Source organism: Vitis vinifera, chromosome 9, assembly GCF_030704535.1.
Source record: "Vitis vinifera cultivar Pinot Noir 40024 chromosome 9, ASM3070453v1".
NCBI classification, from domain to species: domain Eukaryota; kingdom Viridiplantae; phylum Streptophyta; class Magnoliopsida; order Vitales; family Vitaceae; genus Vitis; species Vitis vinifera.
Genome location: NC_081813.1, coordinates 23,240,023 through 23,264,809, shown reverse-complemented (window position 1 = coordinate 23,264,809; position 24,787 = coordinate 23,240,023). Strand labels below are relative to the sequence as shown.

The 24,787-nt window shown below is 36.4% G+C and overlaps 1 protein-coding gene across 1 annotated transcript; it reads right to left on the bottom strand.

The window, feature by feature from the left end:
* Positions 1-411: 411 nt before the first annotated feature.
* Positions 412-24,476, bottom strand: LOC100258153 (cycloartenol synthase). Its single transcript, XM_002269813.4, has 18 exons — positions 24,155-24,476; positions 20,239-20,424; positions 19,865-19,954; positions 19,222-19,416; positions 19,049-19,133; positions 18,185-18,351; positions 10,330-10,518; positions 10,012-10,125; positions 9,668-9,790; positions 9,447-9,569; positions 9,281-9,379; positions 7,411-7,467; positions 5,110-5,156; positions 4,768-4,911; positions 4,404-4,581; positions 3,935-4,015; positions 1,523-1,606; positions 412-676 (listed from the first exon to the last, which is right to left on the bottom strand). Exons 1-18 carry the CDS (start codon positions 24,350-24,352, stop codon positions 563-565), a joined length of 2,274 nt encoding a protein of 757 aa, XP_002269849.1. The 5' UTR covers positions 24,353-24,476; the 3' UTR covers positions 412-562.
* Positions 24,477-24,787: the final 311 nt, after the last annotated feature.

Here is a 24,787-nt window from a genome sequence, read left to right as displayed (position 1 = left end):
AATTATCATCAATGTTAACATTGCTCAGCAATACCCTCAATTCTGCTTAATATGAGGTCCCACATTGACTAGAAAGAGAACTTTTTGATACTATATATATGGAATTCCGCTTCACTATATAAACACATTTTCAAATCCAAAATTCAAAACAGACAATATCTATCAAGAAGGGGATTGGAAAGAAAAGTTTTCATCATCATAGATGTAATGAATTCCTTTTAACTATGATTTTTACATCCTAGACCTGTGAAATTCTTTTAACTCAAACTACACACACAACCCTTTACACGATTGTCCATTACATAAATTTTAATGGCTAAGGCCTCCCTAGCGTACATGCCTTTCCATGGAGATCAAAATCAAGATAAGCTTAGGTTTCTTAGAGATTATCTTGGACCCTGTAGCCACATATTATCTTAAACCCAATAATATTTCTTTTCCCAGAAAATTCAAGCAACACAAGCAGAAAAGTCCCAGCCAGGATCCTTATTCGCTATAAACATGACAAGGGCTACACTCAGTAGACAAGCATCTCATTCTTTGGAACGTTATAATTACATTTTCAGGAAGAATGAAGTACCCGAGACTGGTATTCTCCAAGAGCCCATATAGGGAAAATGTTCCGATATGTAGAATAGCTGATCATACAGTTCTTGTTGAAGACTCCCATGATTTCCTGTATGAAGAAATGTTCAAGCTATTAAACCAATTCAGGCATGGGAGTCAGTAAAGTTGTTACAATGGGAATCAGCATGCATGCTCATTTTCTAACCAGACATGTAATGTATATAATTGAAACAAATTACTAAAATATTTTTGGGTTGCAAATCAACTTTCTTATTCCAATTCTAAGCAATGTTTTGGAGCTTCTTGGGGTTTTCCTGAAGATTCTCATAATAAGACTTTCACTTTTGAGAAGAATTGTCAAAAAGAAAACTTTAAGGTATATGTTTTCAAGAGCTACAAAGGATCAATTAAATGCCCATAAGCCTGATAATCTGTAACAATGTCTCTTAAGTACCACCATCAATCGTCAAGTTATTCCATTAACTTTTACCAAGAAACTTTAACAGCATGACAAAGGCCTGCTTGGATGCAGTTTTTATAACCTTGTTTCCTGTTGTAGAAATCGTGAAAAAGAGAAAAGAATGCCAGAGAAAATGCATTTGGTGTGTGCAGATAAATTACAGAAAATAAAGGGAAAATTTTGAAAATCAGGGAAGAAGCATGGAGCATAAATCACTACAAATAAGCCCTTAATTTCCTAATTTGTCTCTGCTAATACTGGTTTTCACGTTCTCAATCATTTTGGTTTCTTATGGAGGGAACCAGCGATTAGCCAGCCACCTAATTGTAGTTTTTGCACACAAAAGAAAAAATTAAAAATAAAATAAATAAGGCATGGTGGAGGGGGGAAAATGGAAATTGAAATAAGGCATATTCAAGAGGATGTTTGACTCTATAAGGTGAGGGGGAAAAAATAGAAGTTACAAGAAAAAAAAACAGATGTTATAAGAGTTACCTCCTGGGGGAAATCTCCATTCTTCATTTGGGAATTTATTAATACCCTTGCAGCACGGTGTAGTGGGTTTGCATCTCTCTCAGCCTTTCAAAAGGAAAAGAATAAGAAAAAATAAAAAGCAATGCAAAGAATCATCTAAAGTTAAAACAACTAAATAAGAATTCACAAAAGCCCTGAAACCATGTCCAGTCATGGAAAAGCAGAATTGACGTATAAAACAGTAATTAAAATGCTTCAGGTAGCTATTAATTCAATACACACATATATCTAAACTCGTACACTGACATAAAAGTATATATGAGTGCATGTGAGCTTGTATTTCAACCAATCAAAGTTTCTCCTACACCTATCTTATGATCCAGAGCAATAAAATTAGATAGATAGATAGAGAGAGAGAGCACTAAGGCTGGATTTGTTGCAATGGAAGTGATTTTTTGGAAGAAACAGAAAAAAAAAATATGAATGATTTTGGAGTAAAACACTAATGATATGGTAATGGATATGATATGGTAATGGATATGCCTCTGTTCATACTAAACAAAGGGGGCGGAGAAACCCCCCATATTCCTGAAAAAAAGGAGGTACCTATGGAATATGGTAATTTCCCATGCTTGCATATCTCCCAAAGGTACCTTCTGATAGGGAACTCATTTTTCAGTCAGTTGCCTCATAAACAAAATGAATTTCATCAATTTATGGGAACTTTCACAATATCTCAGGTTTCACTAGAATGATTGAAGAACGTTTATGGTGTAAATCTGGAAGAACATACAAGTGCTTCAAGATAACAATCTAGAGCGACAAAAAATAGAAAAAGAACTTACCTAGTCTGGATGATTATGGTACATTCTATGAACATGCAAGCAAAAGAAAGAGAAACTAAAGAGATAAGGCCATAAGAGAGCAAAGAATGTCTAATGAAAGAATAACTGCTACTTTCTTTTTGGTGCAACTATTTCTTCAGAACAAATGTATGCATCTATAGGTGAAATCACAACAAAATCTGTATCAGTGAACAAAAAGAAAAAAAATCCAAATGCCCGCCTCAGTGCACAAAACACCAAATGCAGAAGCCAACTTTAAATATAAATATTCCAAACACAACTTTAAGGTGATGACTCACTAAGCGAAATGCAAATATGCATAAATCCAATAATGTGTTTAGTATGTATTGGAGGTAATTAACATTCAGCATCAACCGTTGGCCTCAACCCTGGTTATACCCCAGGCCCTCAACCTTAATCCCCACTATTTCTATAAACGGGTCAAACAAGGGCTCACCCAGCAGTTCAGTTCTAAAATTTTGTGGGATTAGGTCTCTAGGACTTATTCAACTAGGATTTGTCACGTTGATGGTCTATAACTAGGCTTGTAAGCCCCTTTCTTAGGGCAGTCAATGTAACAAAAATTTCAGCAACTTGTAGACCTTAAAAATTTTGTAATGTAATCTTAACCCTAGATCTGCTGCCCAAAGACCCTAGGAGCAATTCCTGGAACCTTACAACTAGTGTGATGCTAGTAGTTTTCCTTCTTTTTATTTCTTTTCTTTTCTTTTTTTCCTTCTCAATTCTTCATATTTCTTGAGTATTGGTTTTTCATTTACAGCCCCTTTTTAGACTTCACTGCTCGTAATCTCAGCTTTTTAGACTTCACTGCTCGTAATCTCAGCCATCAATGGATAAGCTCCATGGTTACAAACCACATCTCTATCTCTCAGAAAGAAACAAACACCAGTTTTCCAGAAACTTCCTCCTAAAGATAATCCTCTATTGGAAGCACGCAACCTCAATCTCTTAAGAGGAAGGAATCTTCTTTGCAGGTAACAAAGCCTCTCCAGAACAATGACCTGTTACTTGTGATGTGGGCAGTACAATAGAAGCACAATTTCATTGTATGAGATAACAAACTTTGATGAGATTTTGTTTTTGTCCATCTAGAAATTAATTCTCTGCAATTTTCCAAGATGTTGTTTCCATTCATTATTTTGACAACTATGGTTCCCTCACTGATAATCATTTTTAAGCATTTGGTTACCAAGCAAAGGACAATCCTTTCCAATAGGACTTTTCAAAAAATGACACCATGGTGACCTAAGCAACCATAGGGAAGGTATCGGATCTTGCAGGGAGGTATCCCTAAAGCATAGCCCAAGAGCTAAATCAAATAATTTAAATATTTTAGGCCCTCTCCCACTGAAATTATCATAATACCACAGACTCCTAACTAAAACCCCAACTTATTAGAATGTCCTACCATAGATTGATTCTTTTCTTTTCACCAACAAAGAACAAACATACCAGATATGGAGAAACAGAGAAAAATGGTATAGGAAGTTTTAATTAACAACACATTATAAAAAACCTTGAGGACACGAAATTAGCATCAAATAGCACCACCAGTCTCCAACTTTACCTGTCCAGCATCAATGAGAGCCAACATAGCCCAAGCAGTATTGACATTATGTGGCTTATCTCCTGGGAGATTTGTGTACACCTGTTTAAAGAGGTATTAGAATAATCAACCATACAAGGCAAAAGATATGAATTATTATAAATAGTATCAAGATAGATGACGTACAGAATGCAGCCAAACACATCTTAATGAACCTAATGAACTTGTGTCAAGTTACATGATAAATCAAGGTTCATAGTGCTATTAACCGCAAGTAAGGTCTATGGGAAAAAACTCTCCTTAAGTCAAAAGAAAAGGTGCACTACGGTGCTCTACAATAAATTCTATGGTGAGCTACCACGAAGAAGATAGCAATCTTCATAAAAGCTCAACTTTGCAGATTTATAAGCAGCATTTATTAAGAACAAACATCATGAAGCATACTAGAACAATAAAGTAAAGAAATTCCACACAGAATGGAAATCGAAACCTTGTTCTGGCATGACAGATAACTCTCCCCCCAACCACCTGAACCAAGCTCCTTGGACAACAGATAATCACAAGCCTTACGAATGCAGGGGCAATTACTGTATGTGTTTCCAGCAGCTATCAATCCCTTTATTCCAAACCACCCACCATAAGTGAAACAGACTCCCCACGATCCATACCTGTCAAAAATACTCAAAATCAATTGCACACACATAATGACTGCCCAATAACCCCTACAAATATTAGATACTGCTTACATTAAGCTGAGAGATTGATATAACAAAATAGCGAGAGCATGCAGCTATAGCAAAAGAACAATTTCAAGGGCTTGTGCAGAGATGCAAAAATAATTAATTAAAACAAACCAAGAGCCATCAGGAGCCTGTATGTCTTCAATGAACTTTGCAGCCTTAGAAATACAATTTTCTATTTCATGCCTCCTATGCTCAGGATATAATTTCTTGAACGATGTCAATGCTTGAATTGCAGCTGAGGTACATTCCGCATATCTGCAGTGCCACCCAGTAACAGCATATAAGATTTTCTCCATCAAATCAAACTAAAAGACAACCCACAACACCACCTACCCCTTTCCCCCAACAACCCACCTCCTTTTTTTTTCTTTTTTTCTTTTTTTTTCCAGATAGGTGGAAACAAACTAGAATTATACATAAACATCAGAAACTGAAGAATGCTCAAAATCTTACGGATAATCAATGACAATGTCACCAAAAGTTTCAGCAGGATTGATTAACTGAAAGATAGAACAAATAGTTCAAATTTATTCCCAACACAATTATAATAAACTGCAATTTAAGATGTGGAGGGCCTTGATAGCGCCACAAATTTATCTAATCAAGCAAAGATAAGATCATGTGTTGATGGAAATAAGGAGAATAATGGTGCTGTATGCCCACATGAGGTTTAGTTCTTCAGCTTCAGCATAACAAATATTCGGAACATTGTAAATGTGCAAACATGCAAAGAAATTAAGAAAAAGAAAAGTTGAAAACTGTAGTTTTCACATACACTTTCAATTTTCTAAAATGGTTAGTTCTATCACAAGCCTCAACAAGATCATTGCTCAATTAGTTCCTTTGGATTTCCGTCTTTGTGACGTCATCCTGGGTTCTATCTCACTTTATCTTTAGTTCCATTGGACTCTCATTATTGCGACGCCATCCTAGGTTCTATCTCAATTTATCTTTAGTTCCTTTGGACTCCTTTCATTGCGATGCCCTCCTAGGAGTGCCAGATGCTATTTAGCTCCCAAGCTTCTAATTAACGTAAATTCGCAGTTCAAATATAATCTTTATCCATTCTCCTTCAATATTGGAAAGAAGACATTCTATTTTTCAAATGAAGCTTATGACATATAGTATCTAAGGCCTCATTGGGATAGTTTCTTGCTTTAGCTTTAGCGAGATGCTGAACCCGTGATTTTAAGATGGCAATCTTGGAATCATGAAAGTTTCATTAAAAATAAAATAGCGTACAATAGCTTCTTTGCATGGGAGGCTACGTGGGGCAAGGCCTTAACATTGGATATGGTCCAGAAAAGAGATGGGCCTTGGCAAATAGATGCTTTATGTGTCTTCATAAAGAGGAGAACATAAACCATCTTCTTCTTCATTGTTCAAGAACAAAGGCATTATGGGATCTTCTTTTTGCTTTATTTGGGGTGTCTTGGGTTTTGCCTTTTTCAGTTAGAAAGACCCTTCTAAGTTGGAATGGTTTTTCCTCGGCAAAAATCGCAAGAAAGCGTGGAGAGTTGCTCCTCTTCACATTTTTTGGACGGTTTGGAAGAAGAGGAATAGATTGGCTTTCAAGGATGAATCGTTGTCAATTCAAAGACTGAAACACTCTTTTATTCTTACTTTCTGGGCTAAGGCTAAGTTGTTCATAGACGATTACCCTCTAACTATAGCTAATTTTTTGACTGGTTGGGTTCTAAGTAGGTTTGTGGTATTCGGTTCTCTTTGTCTTTTGGCCTCTTTGAAGGCGGGTGTATAGGTATTGTATACTTAGAGTCGCTATTTTAGCGTCTCTTTTTTAATGAAATTTATTTACTTATCAAAAAAAATATAGCGTACAATATAAGCTTAAAAGAATGGCTTTATAAGAAGTGACATTGCCATTGCTTTCTGTTAAGCTCCTAAAGTTAGAAGCAGCTTTATTAAAATTATCCAAACACATATAAGCTCTTTTCTGGACTTAAAGAAGAACTTTTGATTCACCAAAAACCAATCCAAAAAGGACCTAACTTACTTAAGCAAGTCTGTCCAAATTATAGCAGATTCCGGAGTATGACATATCACTTAATGGTTCCAATCCCACACATATTATCAAGTAGCGATGGAGCAGCTGTGACCTTCCTCAATCAATAAGCAAATCAAGACGTTGTTTCAAGTGCAACTTTGCCTTCAAGAAAAGAAGAAAGAAAGGAAAAAAAGATAGGAAAAGGAGGGAAAGAAAAAAAAAATCCTATTCCATCTATCTTTGGATTTCAATAACAAGCCCATCTCACCTTCTTTTCAATAATAAAACTAGATGATAACTCATTTTATTTAGAGAATCAACTGTGGAGAAGGCTTCTCCATGAGAACTAAGGTCACAATAGTTTACATAATGTTGTTCCCTAGTTATGGTATATGGAACTTTCTTTATCTTTAAGGTCCACATAGTTTGTGAAATTTTTTCTACCCTGGTTCAATAGTCATCAGTAAGATGGAAAAGCAGATTCATTGCTAAAAGGAAGAATGATTGAGAATGAGCAAAAAACAGAATTTATAGAACACTGAATTCATTACCAGAAATCACAAAAAGGGAGTCAGAAATCTAGCATACTCAGTGAAATGTTTCACATGGATGCTTTTAATGTGGACATTCATTTTGGAACCCAATTTCCTACTTATTGGGAGGGAATGTGACATGGACTGTATATGCCACATTCATGGGGCAACTTCAGGTGAAAATAATAAAATGGCATCAGTATTTATCAAAGTTACCTCCACCCATCGGTAAGATCTTGTCAATTCGTATGTTGCAAAACCACCATCTGCATTCTGTTGAGACTCCAAGGAAAAATCTATAAAATCAGTACAACACTTGCCTGAAGTCAGACAGCAGGGAATCTTAAATATTGATAATCAGAAAAGACGGGAGAACAGGCTGAACAAGGAATTATAAGTGGTTCCCAAAGCACACACTTGTAAAAATCTTCAACACAAAACTTGAGTTGAGAATCCCATTCTAGGTATGCTTGCAAGATTCAAAAACAAGTCTCAGCCAACAAGCATAAATTTGCAGTATACAAGTATTATAAAGTCTGATATAGAGTTATGTACTTTTTGGAATAATTTTGTGGCCTAGAACTTTTAAGGCACTAATAAATTTTAAAAAAATGCACGGAGAAGAACAGGTCAAAATAATACCTTTTGTGGTTTGGGATAGATTGGATGATCCACTCTTCAATAACACCAATGTTGTTAAGTTGGAATGGACTCTATGTCAGAAAGGGACGTAAGAGAGGGTGTTGGCTGCCCTTTTGCATCTTTTTTTGACAATTTGGCAGGAGTGAAATTGGAAGGTAGTTGAAAATCGCTCAAATCCTTTTTTATGTGCAGTTTTTCAGAATTTGTAAGGCTTTGTACAGAAGAGGCATCTATGTCTATGATGGATTTTATAGATTGAGGGAATGTTCAGTGCCCTTTTTTCTGATCTTTTGCTTGGTTCCCTTTGCATTCTCCCTGTATACTCCGGTATACCCTTGTTATGGCTCTTTTGTAGCTTCTTTTTATATATATCGACCATGTGCTTACCCAAAAAAATAAAAAATAAGAAAGAAAGAAACCCTTTTTGTGAGGACTGCTTATCCTCTCTCTTCAACTTCATTTCTTTTGGCAAATAAAAGAAAGCTAGGTATGTGATTCTGAATTCATTATGTTTAAAATCTAGCTTTTGGAGTGCATGATATACATTGTGAGCCTAAATCCTACAAACTTAAGCTTTTAGAAAAATTGATTGTCCAACATGGTATCAAAGCCTTGTTTGATAAGAGGGCACATATTCGAACCTAACCACATGTCTATGTCCCCACTTTATTATTAAGCTCAAAGGAGGTTGTTTGTAGTTTGTTAATCTATAGACCTGTGTGGGCATGTGTGTGCCTACGTGTCTCTCTAGGTGCAGGTATGGAGCCGCATGTGAAGAAGGATGTTGAAGTGCATAATATACATTGTAGGCCCAAATCTTGTAAGCTTAAGCTTTTAGAATTGGTTGTCTAAAACCAGTCCACTAGGAAGCAAAAATTTTTCTTAAAGATCAAAATACCATTTCTATTATAACCACTTTTTGTTTGCAAACAAACGCATATATATGGGATGAAGTCTAAAGAATTTCAAAGCTAAACGTACAAGCCAGATGCATAATCAACCATGAGTTTTATCAGATTATCATTCAATGGCATCAATCATTTCTAGAGAGATGGAATAGGAGAAAACCAATGATTTCTCAGTAACTGATACCCTACCCAAAAATCCTTACAGAAGGATTTATAACGAGTAAAGACTATCAGTTTATAAACTTTGTGCATCAGCAATTAAGTCTTCTACATGAACTATGTATGAATGTGTAACTATTTAAAATATTCAAATGAACAAGAAGGTTTATAAAGTTTTTTTCCATAATTAAAGGATGTAATTCAATCAATGGAATGTTGCTTACTCCAAACTACGCATATAAATTTATTTGTCCACTGCCACGAATATAGACCATATTCTGCACTTTCCAAAAATCCTAATTTTTAAAATGCAAAAACACTCATTGTTCCAAGTCAGTTCTAACACCCATACCTGTACCCACTCAATATGTCCATACCTGTAATGAAAGGATAACATTTACAGCATCAAACAATTGCTCCATATCTAACGGTTCCCCAACTGTTTCCAATGAAAGTTTAGATAATAATAGAACAGCCTGCACAAGAGAAATAAACAATAAAAATGTCCGTATAACAAGCATTTTGAGTTAGTTCAGTTGTTACCTTCAATCCTTCTGCTGTACAATCAGAGATCGGCCATCCATGATCAGCAGTTGAGAATGGCCAAGCACCTTTGGAAATGTGACGATACCAAAATTTCAGATCTCCAGGACAATCTTCTAAGACCTTGAAAACAAAGTAGGAATAGTTAAGTAAAATCATTATGGAAAACTGCTAATATACATAGGTGATTTATGAGATCAAACTTCAATAGCAACATGAACCTGAGAATTTTTTATGAATTCGTGTGCTTTCCTTAAAGTCAGACCATACTCTCCACCTAGGTTTGTTGAAATAATTGCTTGAACAGCAAAACAAGTATCCCATAATTGACTTCCATTATAACCCTGCAGTAAACTTATTATGTATAACAGATGGATAATAAAATTCAATAATTTCCAAGGAATAAAATACATAATCTGCCTTTACAACACGCCACTATGAATGGATATAGACACTATAAATGGCTACATCCACCAGAAATAGTAATATCACAATTCTCCATAACATATAAAATGGAAATGGCACTCTGAGATAAACTAGAAAGAGACTAATACTACTTATGGACCTGCATTTTCATGCCGTCTTCAGCAATCCACAAATAATCAAAAATTCTGGGAATATGCAACTTAAAGGCCTCTGAGTTTGGATCTTCAATCCAGCAGCAAAGCATATTTAACACCTGTACAAATCAGATAACAGGAAATCAAGACCTTCAAGGAACAGAAAAGAACAGACAATTAGATCAAGAGCACCTGAGTAGAGTGGTAGAACTAAAGAAGCTAACTGGTTTAGTTCTTAATTAATAGTAATCAGTACATTTATTGAACTTAGTAATCACTACATTTATTGCAGTTCAAAGGACCTTTCTATACTTCACATGTACCTTGTTCACAGGCCCTATGCATATATACCGTGTATTCTCATCTTCATAGTGTACATGCTGCATTACAGTGCATAAAGCCTTCTCTCTCAACTTGTTTCCAGGCCAATGCCCCAGAATAGGCTCAAGCACCTTATGAAGAGATGCCCATAGAATATCCTGAACCAGTGAATGTGGATAGTATAGATCTTCCTGCCAATAATTGTAAAGACAAATATCAAAATCAACTGGGAGCCTAAAGCATAAGAAAGATGCAACTGATCTTCTTCATAAATTTCTTTCTTAAATGCTTTATTAGAATGATGTCATCATCATGAAACTGCAAATCAAATAAATTCTGAGGAAAAAAAAATGATTGAAAATCGAAATGCATATTGCTGGTTGACTTGATTTAGAATTTTAAGGAAATATAACAGTTGAACCACATCAAAAACCAGAATTTAGTTGTAAATTGTATACAATAGACTCCCATTCTTCATTAGGTGAATTAGTTTCAAAAGATTGGCTCATCTTTGCAAGAGAACCTATTTCTTTTTGAAGAATTTCTGAACTCCTTTATTGATTTTTATCGGTACACACCATACACATATATATACACAAATGACTGAATAAGAAAAAATCAATCTAGCTTAATTCTCTCCTAAAATTAGGAAACTAAATCATAAGGAAATATCCTAAATGATCTCTCCTTTTTTATTCCTAAATTAAAGTCCTAACTTTGGCATTATTTCAACACTCCCCCTCAAGCTGGAGAATATATATCATATAATCCCAGCTTGCAAGTTAAGTCTTCGAAGTTAGGCCTAGGTAAAGCTTTGGTGAGGATGTCTGCGGTTTGGTGCTTGGTAGGAACATAGTTCAATTTGACCGTCTCACTAGTCACCTTCTCTGTGATAAAGTGTCTGTCAATCTCAACATGCTTGGTCCTGTCATGATGCACGGGGTTCTTTGCTATGCTTATAGCTGCCTGATTATCACACATCATCAGAATTGGAGATGAACTCGTTTGTCCCAGTTCACTAAGAACCCTTTTTATCCAAATCCCTTCACAGATTCCCTGTGCAAGAGCTCTGTACTCAGCTTCTGCACTACTTCTGGCTACAACTGATTGCTTCTTACTCCTCCAGGTAACAAGATTTCCCCAGACAAAAGAACAATATCCGGAAGTGGACCGCCTGTCAATGATGTTTCCTGCCCAATCCGCATCTGAGTATACTTCAGTGTCACGGTTCTCTGTCTTTCTGAAGAATAGGCCTTTCCCTGGTGTCATTTTTAAATATCTAAGAATCCTGTAGACTGCTTCCATGTGTTCCTCAGTGGGGCTGTGCATGAATTGACTTACAGCACTCACTGCAAAGCCAATATCTGGCCGAGTGTGTGAGAGATAAATCAAGCGCCCGACAAGCCGCTGATATCTCCCCCTGTCTACCGGTGTACTTTCTTTCTCGATACCAAGTTTCTTCTGACTATCCATAGGAGTATCAATTGGTTTGCATCCAAGCATACCGGTCTCCTTAAGAAGATCGAGTATGTATTTTCTTTGAGAGACTACGATTCCCTTCCTTGATCTAGCCACTTCCATACCAAGGAAATATTTCAAATTTCCAAGGTCTTTAACTTCAAACTCTTCTGACAAATACTTCTTCAAATTCTGTAACTCCCCCATATCATTCCCAGATAGAATAATATCATCGACATAGACTATCAATATGGCCAATTTCCCGGCATGAGACTTCTTGACAAATAGAGTATGATCAGCCTGACCTTGTTTGTAGCCCAGCTTCAGGACTGCTTTTGTGAATCTATCAAACCAGGCTCGAGGAGATTGTTTAAGGCCGTACAAGGATTTTTGGAGTTTGCAAACCTGATTCTTTGCCATACTTTCTTCGAAACCAGGTGGTATTTCCATGTAGACTTCTTCTTCTAGGTCCCCATTTAGAAACGCATTTTTTATGTCCAGTTGTTGCAAGCACCAATCTTGATTGACAGCCAATGAGAGAAGGATCCTGATAGTGTTCAGTTTTGCAACAGGAGCAAAAGTTTCCTGATAGTCTATCCCATAGGATTGTGTAAACCCTCTAGCTACCAAACGAGCCTTGAATCTTTCTACTGATCCATCTGCTTTGTATTTTATGGTGAAAATCCACTTGCACCCCACAGGCCTCTTCCCAACCGGTAAATCTGTGATAGTCCACGTCCCATTCTTCTCAAGTGCATCAATCTCATCTTATACTGCCTTCTTCCATTCTGAAATTTTTAATGCCTCTTGTATTGTGTTGGGAACCTGAGTATCATCAAGAGAAGTAGCAAATGCTCTGTAAGATGGTGATAACCCTTCATACGTAACATAATTCCCAATTGGATGATCTGTACATCTCCTAACACCCTTCCTCAATGCAATTGGCAAAGTAGAATCATCAATGCTGGGAATTAACACCTCTCCATCCCTATCCTCACCTATGTTCTCTTCAGGAAGACTTGAATTGGAGTCAATATATTGGCCACATGTTGACTGTGATCCGTGCTCTAATTCCTGTCTTTTCCTCCTCCTGATGTAAACTTGTAAGTTCTCATTAGCAAGTTGTGGGGCTATAGGTTGAATAGGCATGGGAGACTGGATGGTCACGGGAGAAGGAGAAGGAACATTTGTGTGCTGGGCTGGCTGAACTGATGGCGGCATGGGTGTGGACAACTCAGTGGGCGCGAATTGGGAAGGATTTGGTGACTCTAAGTGAAAAGAAGGTACACCCTCAAGAAAAGACTCCCAAACTTGATGTTCATTCATGCTCTCCCCCTGAACATGAGATTTGGGATAGAAAAAGACATGTTCAAAGAAAGAGACGTCCATGGTGGTGTAAAATCTTTTGTTGGTTGGAGAATAGCATTTGTACCCTTTTTTGGTTGGAGAATACCCTAGAAAAATGCACTTATTTGCTCGAGGAGCAAATTTGCTACGATTTTGAGGATACACATGAACGAATGCTGTGCAACCAAATACTTTGAGTGGTAAATCAGAAGAGACGGCATGGGTGTGAGGAAACTGTTTTAAGAAAAGTTGACGTGGGGATTGAAAGGTAAGCACTCTGGATGGCATACGGTTAATCAAATAGGTAGTTGTGAGAATAGCTTCCCCCCAGAAATAGTTTGGAACATTAGAGGAAAACATAAGGCACCGGGCAACCTCCAAGAGATGTCTATTCTTGCGTTCAGCCACCCCATTTTGTTGTGGGGTGTCAACGCAAGAACTTATGTGGATAATGCCATGATTTTGAAGATAAGTACTGAGACTACTAGTAAAGTATTCCTTTGCATTATCTGACTTGAGGACTTGTATTTTGGAATTGAATTGATTTTGAACCATAAGATTGAAGGTTTGAAAAATGTGCCCGACCTCTGACTTTTCTTTCATAAGGAAAACCCATGTTACCCGAGTATGATCATCAACGAATGTCACAAACCATCGAGTGCCAGAAATATTTTTTATCCGGGAGGGACCCCACACATCACTATGTACTAGAGAGAAAACAGTCGAAGGTTTGTATGGGATTTGAGGATATACTGTTCGAGTATGCTTTGCAAACTGACAAATTTCACAGTGATAAGAAGCTGGATTTTTATTGATAAATAATTTGGGAAACAATTTTGCAAGGTAAACAAAGCTAGGATGACCAAGGCGATAGTGTAACATTATAATCTCACTATCTTTATTGACCTTAGAATTTGACACAGAATTGAAAGACTCTGACATACTCTGAGACTGTACGCAACTTGCTTGAGAGACTTGGTTTGAGAATTGGCCACATGAAAGGAGGTAGAGCCCGGAACACAGTTCAGCACTGCCAATCATCTTCCCCGATTTCAAGTCCTGAAAAACACACAAGTTTGGATAGAATTTAGTAACACATTGGAGATCACGAGCCAATTTGCTAATGGACAAAAGATTACAGTCCAAGTTTGGAACATGGAGGACAGAGTCAAGATATAAGTCTTTAGTAAGTTTTATAGAACCTGTCCCGGCAATTTTTGACTTTGAACCATCAGCAATATGGACGGATGAATGACCATTACTTGGCTTGTAATTTTGAAGAATGGCAGCATCTCCTGTCATGTGATCAGAAGCACCTGTGTCTACTATCCACGGCCTCATTCCTCCTCGATTAGCAGTGAAGGCTACACCGGTAGTACTGCCACTGCCAACTTGGCTTAATAATTTCTGTAGCATCTCCATCTGCTCTTTGTTGAATGGACTCGGCTCGGGAACAGATGTGCTCTCAGAGTTGGCAGCCACGTGTGCTCTGCCATCTCTGTCAACCCGTGGCTTTGGTTTCCAATCAGCCGGTTTGCCATGAAGCTTCCAGCAAGTCTCCTTATAATGGCCTGGTTTCTTACAATAATCACACCAAGGCCTATCCCGTTTCTGACGATCTCCACCACTACTATTAAATGACCGAGCAGCAAGGGCAGAGGCATCCAATGTTGGGGCAGGTTGCTCTTTTGATCCCATCATCACTTTCTTTCTACTTTCTTCACGCCTAACCTCTGAAAAAGCCTCCCTGAGACTTGGCAGGGGTTTAATGCCCATGATTCGGCCTCTAACATCATCCAATTCCCTGTTTAGTCCTAGAAAGAACTTGAACAGTCTCTTTTGTTCCACAATTTGCCTGTATGTTGCTGCATCATCCGAACATTTCCATGAGTGAGTCTCAAATAAGTCAAGTTGCTGCCAATACCTTGTGAGTGTGTTGTAATACTGAGTAACTGACTGCTCTCCTTGGCGGAAGTCATGTAGAGCTGATTCAACCTGAAACAGTTCTGAAGTATTTTCAGAACTTGAGTAAGTTTCTTTGGCTGCATCCCATATGTCCTTTGCAGTCCCAAACAACAAGAAATTTTCGCCTATGTCATTGTTCATGGAATTGATAAGCCATGACATGATCATGCTGTTTTCAATCTTCCACTTCCTGAAACCCGGTTCTGTAGTTTCTGGCATGACTGCTTCTCCAGTGAGGTACTCATCCTTTCCTTTACCGCAAATGAACAGCAACACAGATTGTGACCACTGTAAATAGTTATGGCCATTTAATTTGTGTCCTGTGATGAGAATAGGAGAGGAATCATTGCCACCAAGGTTTGGAATTTCAGATCTGCCCCCTGATTCTGGTGACGTGACGTTGGATACTTGTGATGATGCCATTCCGTATTTTGTCATGGACCGGAAAGGTAGAAGAACACTTCCCAAGGCACGTGCAGGGACTGGAGTTGAGAAAAAATAGCCGGAGGACGCCGGAAAATCTGATCAGAGGGCCCGCGGAAGCAAAAGAACCCCAAAAGAGGCACGTGCAGGGCTCGGATTGCACAAACAGGTAGGAAGGGTTGCTGGTCGGCGTCAGGCGAGCCTGGAGGAGGAAGCGCGTCGCCGGAAAGTGGCTCACGTGCCCTCACGCGCCGGCGCGTGAGATGCAGTCGCCGGCCGGAAAAACGCGCGTGGGCGGCGCGTGGATGGGTTTCTGGTTCCGGTGCTTTGGGACAAATTGGAGATCTCCTCCAGGCGCTCCTTGCGGTGTAGAAAAAACCGTCGCCGGAAAATTTTGCCGGCGGTGAGTGTTTTCTGACGACGATTCGACTGATCGGAAAGCGTTTTCTCCCTTGGCTCTGAGAACAGGGACTGATGACCGGAATGAGAGAGAGAGAGAGAGAGAGAGAGAGATGATCGGATTGAGATATGGCCAGAGAGATTTGGCCGGAATGAGTGATGGCCTGAATAAGAGGTGGCCAGAAGGGATTAGGGTTTCAGAAAACTGGCTCTGATACCATGAAGAATTTCTGAACTCCTTTATTGATTTTTATCGGTACACACCATACACATATATATACACAAATGACTGAATAAGAAAAAATCAATCTAGCTTAATTCTCTCCTAAAATTAGGAAACTAAATCATAAGGAAATATCCTAAATGATCTCTCCTTTTTTATTCCTAAATTAAAGTCCTAACTTTGGCATTATTTCAACACTTTTCACAACGGCCAAAAACCTTCTCTTAGGCCCTTGGCTACTCAACAGTAAGCTTAGAGAAAAAGATGAGCAACCCCTACAGTTATTATTCATAAAGTATCAGTGCAATCCACAACTCAACAGGAAATACATTAAATTTATATATAAAAAGATTCATATGTGCTGCATTGTAAATTTCCATCAAATTCCCAAATGCAGGAACATAACCTTACTTTGGAGATCTTTTTCAATGACAAATGAAAATCATGGTGTTAACAATATGTCCGAAATCTTAATTAATATCTGCAAAGTATCGATATTATTTTAACATCTACACTTAACTAACCAAACTGCCAATAAACACATTGAATTACATACTGATAAAATGCTGATATTATCAATAATATTCATAGATGTTATTGATAACATTATACAAACCAAATTTATGTTGTGATTACCTTTTCTCTTTTTCCATTTTTTTCCTTTTGTAGATCCTTCAAAATGAGTTTTAATTTTCCTTTTGAATCCTCTAGAAAGACTTCTTATTGCATAAGACTTCTTTCAAATAACATTTTTTATACTTCTTCCATCGGCACTCCATGCTTAAACACAGAATAATTGTTATATAGTACTTGCATTGAATTACTTGCCCTTGACGTCACTTGTATATTGATTTATACATAGAGCATTTAAATTATGAATCCATCTCAAATCTTATCAAGATTGTCTTCAACCTTTTGTTTTTGTTTGGTTGTAAGTTCTCAGCAACACAACATCTTCCATTTTAGGAAAACCCTATCACCAAAAGCCACAAAAGGATTAGAAGCTAACCTATTATAATAGGCCCAATGATTTGAGAAACATTATTAAGATGGCTTTCTCATCCATTACTACAAAAATTCCCTCCATTGTAGACAACTACAAAAATTCCCACTATGTCTGATCATGCCAAACACATTTCAAATGGGCCAAACACATGTTAATCAAAGCCACCATAAAGAATAATTTTTTTGCACAAGAGAGACTTGATCAAGGAACCATAGAAGCTTCAATCTAAAAATATTATCTCTATTGGAGTAAAAAATAAATAAATAAATAAATAAATTTTAAAAATAAGATTGAATGTAGTGAACTTCACATGGAGTTAAAATAGACAATGACAAAAAACAAAAAAACAAAACAAAACAAAAAAGAACTCCACAATTAGATCAAGATGTCAACATGACTAAGCAACTCTTGCTTGTATATGTGTTATTTTCCCTTTGTCGTTTCCTATCAAAAAAAAATATATATATATATGGCACCACCACCCTTTCATCCTTAGTGAAGGGAGAGTTATGCATGGGGTATGGGCTAAAAGCAATCCACCAAAGCACAATTGGAGCACTTTGGTGTTGCATTTTTGTACTTTCAGCAATAGAGTTTCAGTTAGACAGTACAACACAGGCCCATAGTAGAACCACTACTTCTGTGACTATCATACTTGCTGACAACACAAAATAAAATTTTCAAGGTCAGAAAAACATCTACTAGCTTTCTCACATAGATCCAATCAATGTATCTCCTTGGAATCGGAGAGGTGAGATCAAGACATGGGGAAAATTACTTCACAATGAAGATACTCCTTGATCTTCTTACAGATACCAGTATGCTTCAGAATGGAGAGAAACTTGTAGAAATCCCAGTGATGGTTAACGTAAAATCTATCAGCAACTAATAGGATAAACTTTCAGGGGATAAACTTGTAGATGATCCATATGCAAGGATACTGATCAGAAGCACAGTACAAGAGCTAAAATAGCATCATAAGGGGATGTTAAAAGTTAAAAGCATGAGTTCGGAAGGAGAAAATATGCTAACCAACCTTGGCACATTGATTGCGGGCTTGATTCCAATCTACTTCTTGATAAGGGACTATGTACAGCTCCTTTCTCAAAGAAATAATTGTGGGTGTAATTGGACCAACAAACCTCTTTCCATATATGTACGACATGGGCAAATACACCATTCGGCAATGACACCACATCCGTCCTATAGATAAAAATTTGAAAGTTTACCACCGACAAATAAAATCCTGCTTGCAGAGAGATAAAATCAACCTGAAAAGCTGCCTAATTTATTGGTAACTTGTTTGTCAAGGAGAATAAAATTAAAGTCTTTAATAAAGTGGAAACAGAACCCAATTCTGTTAACAGGGGAGAAAAAAACCCGAGCAAAGTAATTAAACAATCAGTTAAAGCTTTGATGGTAATGAATTAAGGAATAAAGAGGACACTTTAGGGGAAAATCCCCAAAACTATAAATAAAATTACCAAATGCGCGGAAAATATTTTAAAAAAATAATTAAACTAGCCCTTCAAAGTCTAGGATTCTATTTAAAGAAACCTCCTTGCTCCATAGTTTGCTTCTATTTCTCTAACATGAAGAATAAAATTAGATACTACAGCTTTCCTCTAACATAAGATTCTTGTCCTAGTTGTCCAAAAGCAATTTTAATTCTCCAATCCTTCATTATGCGTTACAATCATCTCCACTTATATTTCTAGCCATTTGACTTTCCCCACTGGTTAGGATCTTTGTTATGCATCAAGTTGATATGATTAATAACTTCTTCTGCAGCTAACCATGATCCTTTACACCTCCTTGCAGGAGACTTATATTCATATTCATATTTATATTTATATTTATATTTATATTTACACACACACACAATGAGAGAGAGAGAAACCTGGATGAATTGGAAGAATGTAAGGACATAGCCACACTTCTGGTGGGAGTGGATTATTCCCAGACCATTCATATGCTCCAAGTACCTGTGGCCATCAGAAGCAGATCAAATGTCAATTCATAGTTGCAAAACAATTAATATTTTAGCTCAAGCCAAAAGTTTTGAATTCATACAGAAAGCCACATTTTCCCCCAAGAAGTTATTGCAGTTGCACCCCCATGGTCCAAGATCCATTTTCGCCCCTTTTCCATTACTCCTTCTGCACCAAAACGTCCTTCACCAAGCAATCTTAGAGTAACATAGCTTAGCACAGTACCAAACATGGTGCTCGGGCCCTCAATGTGTAGCCCCCAACCTCCATCTTCATTCTGCAACAAAACGTGCTATCCCTTTAATTGCTTTTGTTTCTTCACTAGCAATGCCAAAGCTAGCCAAGTAAATGGTAAAAGGCTTGATTTGGTTGAATTTTTTAGCTTCCCATCAAAATAATAGCACTTTACATGAGTATGTAGGAAGAATAATGTTGAGGAAGTACTCGTCTCAAAATGATATCAAAAGAAAATTATGACGACACAATAATTTATGTTAATATCTCTGTCATCAGAGTCCCGAATCCTATAAAATGAAAGAGAAGTGACAGTTAAACTACACTTCTACAAAAGCTTAACATGGTATCAGATCATGGAACCAGAACTCTAATATTATGTTAGACTATCGTTTGACCCAAAAGCTAAAGTTCATGTGCAAGTGGTAGTTTAACAGCAACAAAAGACCATAATACTTTAAGAGTGCCAAAATATAGGAAAATAATCTTGCCTGATGATTGAAAAGGTATCTGCACATCTCACGTTGATGTTCTATTGATAAGACAACATTCAGAGCTCCTGTAATATATAAAGTAATGACCTGTTGCAATTTTGTCACCCAATTGTCACTTATTCAATGAGGAAATAAGGATTAGATAAAATGGAAATTGAGACACATGAATAAATCATACATAGAAAAAAATTATATTTGGCCTTCTCCATTGGGTTCTGATAAGACTTGCATAAAGTTCAATAGAGATGAAATGAGATTATCAGATGAAAAAATAAAAATAAAAAGGGTTCTCACCAGATTCAACCCTGACAAATAGCATTGGTTAATTGACAAATGGAGGAACATGTGCCATTCAAAAAGTCAGCTCTTACCAAACCAGGTAGTAGAAACATAGGACCCCCATAATCCCCTGGCCAATGACCATCATGTGCCTGAATAGTTGAATAGAAATTTAAGCCCCTTCGTAAGGTAGTCGTTACCACCTCCTCCGTCACTTCTTTCAAATCTTGAACTTTGATTTGTGGCAAGTTTGCGACACATGGGTTCTCCCTTGCAAACTATATTTCAGAAAGAAAAGGTTAGAAATATAATAAGTCAGCATGCAAATATAAATAAGAAATGTAATGAAATTACAAACTTAAATCCTTGATTTTTTTTTTAAATCAGAAAGTTGAACTTCGGCTCTTTTCTTAGCTCACTATGTCTAATGATAATTTCCCTTTTTCCCATTTTTAAGTTGTCCCTAAAATACATATAACAAGTTTCTATCTTATTTTATATAAGACAAGGACAAGGAAAAAAGACTTCAGAGACCTCAAATTCTTTAAATATCTAACTCTATCTCAATATATATAAAGAGAGAGAGGGAGAGAGTGAGTGAAAGAGAACACAATGGTATATCTTATGGTTTGTCCAACTAATAACATTAGCATATCTCACTTCTATCTCCAAAAATGGCCCATTTTACAATACATATATGAATTACAAAATAATATAATTTGTTTGTTTACAATTATACTTTAATTTGAAGTAAAGGATAACCATATCAGGAAGCTCCTCATGTCTGCACTGTCCAACATGTGTCATCTGAGTGTTCAAATTATTTTCAAAACAAAATATTTAAAAATATTGAAAAACATGTACAGAATGTTCAAAGCATGCCCAAGGTCTGCCATAGAATTGTCAATATCCAACATGTTTTTGACTTGAACATGGTAACTTCTAAAACCAACCATACAACTTATTTTTCATTTCTCTTCCTATATTTTCTCACAATCTCAGCAATGATATGCAGTATAAAGTTTCCCTGCTTTGAAAATAAAAGAAGTCTACATCTCTCCAGTTTTTGAGCTATTTTTTACAAAGTATACAATCTAGCATTTCTTGCACAGGAATATTTTGGCATATCAAGTTAATTTGGAGATCAGCATCATAAACAAACCTGATTTCTTAGACATCTCTCATTTAGCATCATATGCACTCAAAAACCCATTTGAAAGCTTTGCAAAAGACATCTCCATTAATTAGCATCAATGCAAAAGCACTCTAAACCCCAAAACAAATGAATGTTCTATAAGCAACTAAAAACCTAACATACTGATGACCATGATCATGACATAATAGTAGGTAATAACAATAAAAACAGTAAAAAAATAACAATAGGTTCAGTTCTTGTTTCTTCCTGAAGTTCTAAGAATCATTGAAGAGAATGCTTCTGGCTGTAAATATGAAAAGATTGTAGTCTCTCTACCAATTAAAGACATACACACACAATAAACATAGGATGGACTAAGATCAAAATAGCTCTAATTCAAGTACTAAATTTTCTATCTATGTTGATGGAGAACTTATTATGAAGCTTTGGAAAAATAATCATGTCTCTGGAAAACATATTCCAGGGAATTATTTGTCATCAGAGTAAATGGTTTTATCATCCACTGTGATAAACAGAGAATTAAGGATTTAGTTAGAGTAGTATGGCTGTAGGGCAGGTCTGGGACAGATTGAACCTAATCCAACCCTGTGCCAAACTAGACTTTGATTCTGAGATCCCCTTCTAATACCAGTCAAAATTTAGCTATAACTGTTCCAACTCTATCCAACATGTGCTAGATGTGTTAGGCAATTAATTAGTGGAGTAACCATTGAATATAGCTTGGGCAGGTTAGAATCAAACAAGATTGAATGGGCAAATATACAGCCACTGTTTATTAGAGCTACTATATTGCATTAATAAAAAAAAAAATAATTGAAGCACTCATTTTTCTCTCCCAGTCTGATCACCTATATTTTCCTACAATTCCAAGCCATATTATATGTAGCAAATATTCATGAACAATAGAAAGAGAAATGAAAACAAAAAGGAATAGTGATGTCCTTTTCAAAAACCACATACACAACCCACTACTTTGCAACTTCTCCCACCCATCTAAAAACCTCTTACCATCCAATTGCCTATAAATTTTCTCATGACTAACCAATATATAAAAATACTCCAAAGAAAATACAGAGAACTAATATATACATACATAAAAACATATTTGTCGTTTTCAATATCCAGTAAGCAACCTACTACCTTGCAACTTGTAAATATATTAACAAAGAGATGCTAGTGACTGTCAATAGCATCCTTCACTACTCTTGCATGAAAATAAAAGTTGAAGTAATAGTAAAATAATATTAGTCATGCCTTACAAGATAAATTTAGTTCTTATACCCTTCACATGAACAGCGTCCCACCCAAGGGGCAAAGGGAACAAATGATTGTGATCAACAACAGTCTAGAAAGCCAAGTCATCTCTTAATGCGTCATCAATGTGTCAGATGTAGAATAATGCAAATACAATTCCTAGTTTAATACTAAAATCTAAAAAATGAAACAGAAAATTGACAAATACAGGCCTTAAAGATATCTTCTACCCATAAAATTGTCCATAGGTTTTTCATTTTTTTCTGAATAAGCAAAGAAGATATAAAAAATACAATATGGCAGTTTGTGAGTAGTCAAATAGAAACTTGTCTTTGTAAATTTACATTCAAATTGTTTTTTGAAAGGACAATTTCAATATGATGTAACTACAATTAAGTTGTCTCTTCAATAGACAACTTCCGATTGGAATGTTGCCACAAATTTGGAAATATTTTTTCAACTACTATAAATCCCAAATTATTTTTATAACCACTGTTTTTTAGTTTTAAAAGCGTTACAAATATATATATATAAAAAATAAAAATGATAAAAACAATCCCATTAAAATATGCAAAGCAAAAGGAGGTGGCACAACCCCGGTACATAGGAGGGATACAAGGAACACCTAGAAACCAAAGCAACTAGGAAAAGAAAATCCCAAGCCCATATCCAAGCTATCAATAAAATCTTAAAAGAGATTAATTCCCATCCCCCAGAGGTTCCCTCAACCAAGAAACAAAAGTTTCAGAATATAATATTTCAACCCCGACTTAAACCTCTCCAAGTAATCAAAACAATTCCTCTCCATCCAAATGCACAAGAATAAGCACAAATGCACCGTCCTCCAAACCCTCTTTGGTGTTTTAGCCCTATAATTGGTTGCATCTCAAGATCAACACAATTCCAAAATCTCTTCCTATGCCTAATGTCTTGCAACTTTGTTATGTGTGTCATCACCTCCATTTTCTTTATAACCAATCAAAAGGACGTATGTTAAAAAGCACCTAACAAGATCATCACCTATGCTACTGATAAGGAGAGATCTTTTTGCAGCCTTTCAATCTAAATTTGCAGCATTTCATTTCAAAACATCCAAAAACAAAAGAAAAAGAAATACATACAATCAGTTTCTAATTCTAAGTCCACAAATGTTTGAGAAAAAATTGGGAACATATTAGTAATTTATCTAAATTTATATACTTATATCTAGACCATTAACTCCATGTGGAGGGTTTCAGTCTATACATTTTATGATTCAAAAGAAAAATTCTCTGAAAATTCGTCATACAAAACTTCAAGTTACCAACCCAATCAAATAGGATCAGAATCCCAAAACTTGACATATTTTCCATTTCTTTATTAAACAAATTTTAAATATTTCCCCAAAAAAAAAAGAAAAAAAACCATCCATTTTTACTATTTCCAAACTCGCCCTTTTTCCGGGTCGAATCCCCAAAAAACAGACCCAAAAAAAGTCACAATTCAACAACCAATTTTCCAATGCACCCGATTTTTTTCTCGGGAAAACACTTTCCGAGAAAAAAAAAAAAAAAAGTTAATTCAGTAACCAACAAAACAAAATATAGAAGATTCCGTGCCTGCATCCGCATCAGCAGATCGGAGCTGTGCTTCTTCTCGAACCGGAGGTCGGCGAAGCTCCGGCGAGCTTCATCGACCTGGTTGCGCTCCTCTTGGGTGCCGAGGTGGGGGTCGAACTCCCAGACCTGCCGGCCGACGTGGCCGTTCAAAGTCCTGAGCCAGGGATCGTCCCCTTCGGCCACCTTCAGCTTCCACATTATACAATTTAGTTTCAACTCTCAACTGTCTCTCTGAGTAGATTCTCTCAATTTCTTTGATCATGTGTTGCAGTCTATCGTTTTCCCTCTATTTTACTTCATATTTTTGCTTACAGCTGGCGTTTGCTGTTGCAAATCAATGATCATGTGCTTATAATCCTTGTGAAATTTTTTACATTTTTTGTTTTGATTTTTCCTTTAAGATTATTCTAAATTTAGTTTAATTTACGTTTTTATTTTCTTTCTTTTTGTTTGTTATGGTTCATCAATAATGTTAATTTTATCTCCGTAATGTCAACTTTTAATCGTATTAAATATTGAAAAATGTTATAAGTTTCAAGTTCGAAACTTATTATCGATGATACCCTAATTTACTCGATATTAGTTGTTGCAAGTACAGTTGAGATATTAAAAAATGAAATCTAAGTATAAAAA

Coding starts and splice junctions, on each gene's coding strand:
- LOC100258153 (XM_002269813.4), bottom strand. CDS start 24,352: ATGTGGAAGCTGAAGGTGGCCGAAGGGGACGATCCCTGGCTCAGGACT. Junction 10,126..10,329: donor GCATAGGGCCTGTGAACAAG/GTACATGTGAAG, acceptor TGATTTGTACAG/GTGTTAAATATGCTTTGCTG. Junction 9,380..9,446: donor GTACAGCAGAAGGATTGAAG/GTAACAACTGAA, acceptor TCTCTTGTGCAG/GCTGTTCTATTATTATCTAA.